Below are 9,932 nucleotides of genomic sequence, written 5' to 3' on the forward strand. Positions count from 1 at the left end.
TGTTCTACGAGGTCTCCCGCGAACGCCTTGTCCACACACACTTGCCTTATATATTTGATAAGTCATTCTTACTTCACTCATTCGCTCCACGTGTCCAAACCATTCCAGCATTCCTATCTCAATCCTTGTCACAACATCTTTCAGACCACAGCGCGCTCTTACGAGGGTAGTCTGAAAATTTTCCGACCTCAACACGAAAATAGTAGCACTCGTAAATAAAAGCTAGTGAATATCGACAATTACTCACCAAAGATTCAGCCATTTTGAAAGCGCAATAATTGCGCGTATAGTAATATAATAATTATTATTATATAACAGTCGTTTGAGTGAGTTAATGTGCGTGTTTTTATGAAAATGGACAAAATCGACTATCGAGTTGTCATTAAATATTTGTTTCTAAAGGCAACCGGCTCCAAAAAAAGCAAAACTGTTTTTTCGTCATGGAGTTATTTTAATAGATTATCGTCAAAAAGGAAAAACCATTACGGGCATATTACGCATCATTACTTGACAAGCTGAAGGTAGAACTTGCGAAAAAAGGCCACATTTGAAGAAAAAGAAAATCCGGTTTCACCAAGACAACGCACACCGTCTCACACATTAGCGGTTGCCATGGCGAAAATCCACGAATTACGATTTGAACTGCTTGACCATCCGCCTTACCAGATCTAACCCCAAGCGACTTCTTTTTGTTCCCTCATCTAAAAATTGGGCTCGGAGGACAAAGATATTCCTCAAATGAAGACCTTCGTGAAAAAATATTTTGCAGAGAAAAACGCCAAGTACTATTTGGACGGGTTACAGAGATGGGAGCATCGCTGGGAGACCCTTCTCCGTAGAGTTTACAGTTTTTTATAAGACTATGTTGAAAAATAAAAATATAAATTCTGAAAAAATGTCTTTGTTAGGGCGGAAACTTTTCAGACTACCCTCGTATAACCGCATTCGGAATTCTATCAATCAGTCTCACCCCGCACATACTACGCAGTGATCGCATCTCAACTGCGTTAATTCTGCTTATAAGCTTCTGTCATATACAAAAGGAGAAATCTTCAGCTTTCAGTTTTCCTACAAGAAGTGACGAGACGACCGAAACGTTCATCTGATACAAGCATTGTTTTGAGAGTTATTATTAAAAATTAGCAGTAAAATAAGATTATTGATGATTTAAAACGTAATTTAGCTTTTTCTCTTAAAGTTTCATTAATAAAAATTCTATAATTTACCACAAATAAAACGTTTTCTTGTCCAATTTTTTTGTTAATATATTATCGTCCCTATACGTGATAACATTTTAATGATATTCTCTCAAATAAAACACTGAAGTAAACATTAATGAAATATGACATTTATTTAAGAATTAAATACATATAACAAATTCAATAAAATGGTTATAATAAAAAATACAAAAACAATTATTCAATATAAGCCCTTTTTAGGAACCCTGATGATCTAAATATACAAATTCACAAAGATTAAATATGATTTAATTTGTCGTAATAATTAATTTAAGGAAAGTGCCTAATATGTTTAAGTAGGTAAAGTATATATATGGTCGTTACAAGCAGTACGGTTTTCTGCACTTGGATGAATTAATATTTCATATTCTTCAAATGCGATTTCTCGGTCATCGTACGCTATATAACAGACTTTGTGTGAAGGTTGTACTTTGCCTGGTACAACATGACCATTTATTCGGACTCTTCCTACGTACAACACTTCTCGGAGAGAACCTTCGGAATATCCTCCTACAACTGCATTCATTGGTATATAATTGCGGTTGGTGCTAAGCCAGCAATAATCATGACCACATAAAACCTAAAACAAAACATAATAGCTATATATATACTTAAAGTATAAACCAGTGTTTTTTTTTCGGCGCCCATTTCTGACGTGAAGCAGTAATGTGTAGACATTATCGTGTTTCGGTCAGAAGGGCGCCGTAGCTAGTGAAATTACTGGGCAAATGGGCCTTAACATCTTATGTCTCAAGGTGACGAGCGTAACTGTAGTGCCACTCTGAATTTTTGGACTTTTCCAGAATCATGAGCGGCACTGCATTGTAATGGGCAAGGCGAATCAATCACCAACAGCTGAACGTCCAGCTCGTCGTCCCTTTTTTTCATTTAAAAAATAATTTCAATCTGGGCCGCCGGCAGAAGTAAAAAGGCAAGGTAGACTAGAGAAGATTGGCAAAAGGTGGTGATATAAAGAAAATTTTTTTTAAATCAAATAAATATCTCATAGAAGTCTTTCTCTATTTAGTTTTAAATTAAGTTAAGTTTTATTTAAGCGCGTACACCTTCCTTAAAGGCCGGCATCGCTCCTGTGATTATTCTGGTGTTGCAAGAGATTGTGGGCGGCGGTGATCACTTAACAACAGGTGACTCGTACGATCCCGTACGCTCAAAAAAAAATTCGAGCGTTTGCCATTTCCACGGTCATCTGGAGGTCACAGGGAAATTGGCTTCGAAGAAGCTGGGCGTCATAAATATAACACGAAAATACTTCAAGCCGGCCCACACTCTAGTGCTGTACAAAGCGCAGGTCCGGTCACATATGGAATATTGCTGTCATCTCTGGTCTGGCGCGCCCCCCTAGTATCAGCTCGAACCATTTGACCGCGTGCAACTCAAATTGTCGGGGACCAGCGCTCTGTGAACTACTCGATCACCTGGCGTTGCGTAGAGACGTCGCTTCATTCTGTGTCTTCTACCGCATTTATTAAGGAATTTACGAATTCCACCTTCGCATGTCACGCCACAAATTAGGGTATCATCCCACAGTACAGTTTTTAAGGGACTTTCTTCTACACACAACAAAGCTGTGGAATGAGTTTGTGGTACCGTAAAAAAAGCGCGTGTACGCGCTTTTTTTGAGCTCCTGTGACTCCTCTAGTGTTGCAAGAGTATGTGTGCGGCGGTGAGAACCTAACACCAGGTGACCCCTACGCTTGTTTGTCCTCCTTTTGCTTAAAAAAAAATATAAAGAACACTATTGAATATAATGTCAGTTTACACAGGTATGAAGTGATGAATGTTACTTACTTATAACTATAGAACTTCCCTTGCTAGCTCTGAATATTCTTTTTTTCTTTTCATCCTTACTACTTATACTTTGACTCCCTATTACTGATACTTTGTGCATAAAATCTTTATGTAGTCTTTTAAAATTAAATTTCAGATTATTTAAATGACTAAAAAGGGGGGTCGTAACAATTTTTCAAGGTTTATTGGATTGGAGAACACTGCTGTAAATTTTATCACATGTTTGCCTTAGCCCAATTTCAAATATGAGTTTTGGTGAGATAAAAAATAAATTACGCTTAAAAAAAACGACTTCAAAACTGAAAAGTATCAAATATCTAAAAAATTTAATTTAATACACCTCTTATGCAAACCTTTACCTTTAATATTAATAAAATACTATTATTTATATGTGCTACCTATTGATAGGTTTTAAGTCAGTCAAATTTTCATATAAATGTTCATAAAATGAAAACTGGGCCAAACTATATACTAAAATTTATGTGGGACCAAATGGCATCTATTTCGCATCAAATATAAGAAGAATTACGTAAATCGGACCATAAATCTCAGAGTAATCGGTGCACATACATAAAAAAAAATACCGATCGAATTGATAACCTCCTCCTTTTGGAAGTCCTTTAAAAAGTGATATTTACCTAATGGTAACTTTACACGAGCGCTACAGCTGTCTTATTTAATAAACACAAAATTAAGGGCGCATTTATAAATTTCCATTAAAAAAAACTATGATAAAAAATGATTGAACAACTTACAGAAAAATTGGCTGTTTCATGGGAGGTGCCACCCCATGGCATGAATCCTATTCCCAGAGACGGTACAAACTTTCCTGGGGTAAGTGAACCCCTTAGCTCTGATCTAATAATGTATAAGGTCTCATTTTCATAACCTCCAATTACAGCATTTATAGGCAACTGATGACTCGCTTCTTTCCACACAGGCTTTCCACTGTCAAATATTGGATATTCTATTGATGTCTCCAGGTGGTGGTTGGTGGTCTTAGGTGGTACTAAAAAAATGTTTGGATTATGTTATACTTTTCTGAGTAAACCTATTTCAATACAAATATAAATTAACATAATATGAAAAAAAGAAAGACACTCCTTTTGAAATGTTACTGCTATGGTAGTTGGTTGTGGTTCTTAAAAGCACATAAGTGTTGCCTGCACCTAAACAAACTTCCATTGAACACTAACCCAGTAAGTTTAACTTATAGTATATACCTAGTATAAATCTTTGGTATCTAGTTTTACCAGTGGGAGGCTCTATTGCACAGGAAGCAGGCTAGATTATGGGTACCAAAACTGCGCCTATTTCTGCCGTGAAGCAGTAATGTGTAAACATTACTATGTTTTGTCCTGAAGGGCGCCGTAGCTAGTGAAATTACTGGGCAAATGAGACTTAACATCTTATATCTCAAGGTGACAAGTGCAATTGTAGTGCCACTCAGAATTTTTGAGTTTTTCAAGAATCCTGAGCGGCACTGCATTGTTATGTGTAGGGTGTATCAATTACCATTAGCTGAATGTCCTGCTAGTCTTGTCCCATATTTTTATTAAAGAAAAATAGTATCACAAATAATTATACCTATCATAAAATTATGTGTAGGTTATTAAAGGAGACGGGGAATTCTGGGCCTAAATGTAATAAGTTGAGATATGGGCTAAAACAACCATAAAATTATTTCACAGCAGAAATATGCGCTGTTGTGGTACCCATAATCTAGCTGGCTTCCTGTGCAAACGAGCCTCCCACTGGTAAAATTATACTAACGCAAAAGTTTCCAATGTGCTTCACTGGAACTTTCAACTGTAATAAAATTTATTTTATCACAATCTATGAACTGTTCCGCTAGGATTGGACTCTGTCCCACAAGGCCCAACTGCAAACATCCACTATACCAAGCCATCCAAAACTTCTTGTATTCATCTTGAGAGAGCAAATCTGGAGTGTGTTTACGGTTTAATTCGTCAAAATTATCAGCTGACTCAAACCAAGTGTACCCATCTATGTTAATGTTAATCTGCAAAATTAAATAATAGTAATAATATTATAAAATAATCATATAATTAATTTTCAGGAAAGTTAACGGAATATTCAAGATGTGCCCTTATAAACAACTAATAAGGGATTGAAAAAATATTATGTTTTATTACAAATATCCTTTAGCACAGAATAAAAGAAAAATAACAATGATTAAATATTGTTTCTTTTTTAATGTAAATTATTTATTTAAAATGGTGTATCAATGAACTCGTGGCAGAGGTGACCATAATATAAGAAACTGAACATTTGCACACTTTGAGGCAACAGTATAATTAACAAGTTGAAGCTCGAGATGTTTTGGATTAAATAATAAAAATAAATATATAATTACCTTGTATTCATATCCATTAGATGTTTCTGATAGAAATATAACACCATGTTCGGAAGTTTTGAGGTAAAATAATAATGAAGAGGTGGATAGTTCATAAGTAGCAAGACCAAGTTGATCTGATGTAGTAACCTCTAAAAGGCAATAACAATAATAAGATATGAAATAATTATAAGTTATTATAAAACAAGATAATTACTACTAATTTGTTACTCACCGACTATGTCACCCATTTTCGAAGCAATATATTCTTGTTTGTATTAACAATAATACGTACTATCGTTAGATTATTAATATATTGCACTGTAAATAGTTGAAGGTCCAACCAATCCAAAATTACACATACCTAATAAGTACTTACATCAACATTTAATAATAAGTAGTACTTATAATAGAATAATATTAGTAATTAATATAGATAATAGAAATTTATAAAAAATAATGGATATAGATTTAGTGAATTGAATATTCGAATTAAGATTACTAGATTTACTACGTTCAATAGTATAAAATTGTTTAATGTTTATGTTTACAATATGAAACGGAGAAATGAGAAATCATCATCAGCACAGCCCACAGAATATTTTTTGTTATAACTTGTAGAAACTTGACAGTGACAACACAATATGTGCCGGGAAATGGCAAAAATAGGCTATTTGGCAAGTTTCGAAGAAAAATATCATATTATTTATTTAATATTGTGTGAGGACAGTACCATACCATATATATTATTGTAAACTGTAATTCATTTGTTAAGGCTAAGTCAGCTACGGCGCCCTTCAAACCGAAACACAGTAATGTTTATACATTTCACATCATGTAATGTGTAAACATTACTGTTTCACGGCAGAAATAGGCGCCGTTGTGGTACCCATAATCTAGGCGGCATCCTGTGCAAAGGAGCCTCCCACTGGTAAATGTTCTTGAACTGCGTTAAAAACTCTTGAGCATTCGACTGAAAGTATCTCATGAGATAATCCATTTCTGCGTTATCAGAATGGGTGACTGGGTACAACTGTTACTCTCTAAATTTTGTCTACTATTCCCGTTTATCACTATTTCAGCGAGATACGCTCTCCGGGATCCACTTGCGTCACTCAAGCATAAGCTAGGCAGGGACACAACAAATAGGCATGTACTTAAAACTACACGATACACTTAAAAATTTCAACCAGGCAAGGGTAAAAAACGAAATACAATTATATTTTCGTTCTTTATTAATAAAGTACCTAATAAGATTTACATTATATATAATTATAATTGTGTATAAATTACATAAGTAGGTCTGTACGTAGGTAATCTGCGCTCTTCCAATGAGCTAACCGTTCGAGCATCGTTCATACATTTTGGTTACAAATATAATTTGTTTTTTTATTGAAATTTGATTAACAACAACTAACAGAATAATTAACAATGATAATGCGACGAATCCTCACTTCGTAACTTGCTTCATCGCGTTTATTTTAACATATTGAAACCATACAGGATATTTTTAACGTAGATTCTAATAATTTTGTACCTACTTCGTAAGCGCCGGAGTTCGATAATGTGGCTCGAGTCTCGTAGCGTTAAGACACATTATGCCTGACAAACATGTGGGAGGCAATCGTCAATGGGCACCACATCTTTGGGGAACCATGATAAGGAATAAGATAATGCGTGACCAATTATATTTCTCAATGTGTATTGGTGGTTTTATATTCAAAATACGAAGGAGCCAAATGCCAAGCGTAGCTGACTGTTTACGACTTGTCAATCAATCGGTTACAGAAACAATAGAATCGCCTTCCTTTTCTATCTTGCTATATCTCCGTTAGAAATGTTCTTCTCGCTCGCACGCTTTGTTTGTGTATCTACGTTAGTATCCATCCCTACTCTGTGTATTAGTGTAAGTATTAGAAAAAATATTTGCTAGAACCACAGAGTAAGGATGAATGCTAAAACATAGCTAAGGCAAGGTAGTTAGAAAATCCAAGCGTTTTTCGTCATTCCAACACATTTTACGGTACCTATAGAATAATTGATCTTGTAATAAATACGCTTATTTTTTTTAAAATTGATACTAGCTTACAATTAGTCTTATCAAGTAGTCTCAGGCATTGATGGCAAGCCTTCATATCTCGCTTCATTTCTGGATCACTTAAATTTAATTTAGAAGAATTTTCTTAATATTATTTACAATCTTAACTAAACACAGCCAAAGCTTTAGAATAAGATACATAAGTCCTATGTCTTGTGAATTATTTCGAAGGCCGAGTCTATTTCTTCCTCGGGCGTAAGATCCGCGCTTCGACGCCTGTCGTTGTCTATGTTATGTTCTTTTCTGTTTTGACTTGTGTTTAAACTCTCTGTTGATTTTTTTTCACACGACTGGATCTCCTAAAAAGAATTAAAAGGTGTGTATATTATGTATGCACCTAATAATAATTATTATTTACCCGCTGTTTTGTCAATTGAAAAAAAATATATAAGTCTTCGGGAATAGTATAGTCTAAAGCCATCAGAAATTTGTAATCAAAGTTAAATGATTTTATAATATTATGTATTAATAAAATGAAAGGATTAATATTGTATTTGTGTAAACAGTGTTTACATGACCGCTTTATAATTGCCAATATTTTAAAGTGTTAAGATGGATATAGTATGTTATCCTTAAGAGATAAACATGTGCTGTCGCGGACTTTTCTGTAGCCCTATATAAGATACACAATTCCACTATTTATCATTTTGTTATATCTCAACGGGTTTAAACAGCGTTTTTGTTGAAAGCTCCCAGATGGCTTATTTTTTCCTTCATTCCTCCAAAAAATATGGTAAATATATAAATAAGAATACAAAATACTAAAACTTAAGTTATATACTATAAACTTCCGCGAGAACCACGCTATCCATGGGTGAGAACAGAATGAAAATTGACAGACGCAGCGGAGAATTTGTTTTATAATATGTAGTGATTAAATAAGGCTGTTTTAATAATAAAGTATTTTTTTGGTTAAGGTTTACATAAATAAAGATTAGATTGTTAGAGCATCAAAGATGACAGAAATACTCATATTATGTTGGCCGGTACTGCGCTTTGTACATGCAGCGCTAGAATGTGGGCTTGAAGTATTGCCGTACACTATTTATGACTCCCAGCTTCTTCGCAGCCAATTTGGCTTGCCCTCCAAATGACCGCGGAATTGGCCATCGCTCGAGATTTCGAGACCTAGTTTTCCGACACTAGGCGAAGCTTTAAGGGAAGTGTTGTCGAAGAGCGGTGATATGACAAATGGTTTTACTAGTGGTAACGGCGCAATCTTGAGACTTCTGGGGGTTAAATTGCACAAGGTACATTTGAGCCCATTCCGCAATATTCTCAAGAGAGGACTCGATAGAAACCCAAGTTTATTCCGGCACTTGTCAATGAATTCCTGAGAGAGTCGTACATAGCTCGTGTCATCCCGTAATATGGAAGAATAAAGAAAATTATAAAGTCTACCTTTCCATATAGATCCAAACACAACGATTGCCTCTTCTTGTTTGCTTGTTTCATTCTTCCAGACCTCGATATTGATAACTTTCTTCTCAGATCCATGTGCGGTGCATTATCATCATCCTTACCATCTTCGTAGCGAGATTTCCGCCTCTCACCTGTACTGAATATGGACTTTATGAACTTGGCCATTTGAATCTAAAAGCAAAATTATTGATATCATAAACAAGTTTAATTTGTACCAAAATTCATGGACGATGCGGGACTCGAACCTCTTACTAACTGCGCCAACCATCCGAGTGACGCATCGAACGTAAATCTTGGTATGTCATGTTTAACTCTCTGGTTGTGGCTTCATCTACAGGATTGATAAACTGCCCCAATAGTGACTTAAGATGTCGCTCTAGCAAATCTAAACAGTTTGTTATTTTTAAGTAATGTCCCTCACTTCTGGGATTAAATATACAAATTAAATTTGTACCAAAACTCATGGGCGATGCGGGACTTTAACCCGTGTCTCTCACGTTCCGACCGAGCGCTCTTACGAACTGAGCGAACTGTCCGAGTGACGCATCGATCGAAATTTTGGTATATATTGTTTAACTCTCCATTCAAAATTGAGAGACATCACATGAAAATAAAAATAAAACTGTTTATTAATATCATTAATATTGTAAAAACACAAAATTGAGCTTTACTCAATAATAAACAGTATTCATAACAGTCTGAAGATAAGGTGCCTCGGAAACTGGCAACGTTACCTCTTTGAACTGTCAAACTTTGAGGATCCGAATAGAAAAGACCGTCACCTGTCTTTTTAATGAATGAAGATTATTTAATAGTATTTTCTTTGATTAACGCGAGTGCTACACATTTAAATAAAATACTTATTTGAGGATTAAGGCGTGTGAACTTAATTTTGTCTGTATTTTTTCATTAGGTTTTTGCGTAAAAATTACGTTTTTATTATTATTATACTTGACCCGACGCTTCGTGACCTTTGCAGAGCACGTTTTCAGGAGTCGAGAAAGTATTA

General features: G+C 35.1%; 1 protein-coding gene across 1 annotated transcript; it reads right to left on the reverse strand.

Annotated features, from left to right (window-relative positions):
• Positions 1 to 1,326: 1,326 nt before the first annotated feature.
• Positions 1,327 to 5,964, reverse strand: LOC126979566 (uncharacterized). The gene is made up of 5 exons (XM_050828935.1): positions 5,639 to 5,964; positions 5,425 to 5,555; positions 4,821 to 5,070; positions 3,803 to 4,056; positions 1,327 to 1,818 (listed from the first exon to the last, which is right to left on the reverse strand). The coding sequence occupies exons 1-5, from the start codon at positions 5,652 to 5,654 to the stop codon at positions 1,531 to 1,533; spliced, it is 939 nt and encodes a 312-aa protein (XP_050684892.1). The 5' UTR covers positions 5,655 to 5,964; the 3' UTR covers positions 1,327 to 1,530.
• Between the last annotated feature and the right edge of the window lie 3,968 nt (positions 5,965 to 9,932).

Source organism: Leptidea sinapis, chromosome 3 (assembly GCF_905404315.1).
Source record: "Leptidea sinapis chromosome 3, ilLepSina1.1, whole genome shotgun sequence".
NCBI lineage: Eukaryota > Metazoa > Arthropoda > Insecta > Lepidoptera > Pieridae > Leptidea > Leptidea sinapis.

Coding starts and splice junctions, on each gene's coding strand:
- LOC126979566 (XM_050828935.1), bottom strand. Junction 5,071..5,424: donor CTAATGGATATGAATACAAG/GTAATTATATAT, acceptor TTAATTTTGCAG/ATTAACATTAACATAGATGG. Junction 1,819..3,802: donor ATGAAACAGCCAATTTTTCT/GTAAGTTGTTCA, acceptor GTTTTGTTTTAG/GTTTTATGTGGTCATGATTA.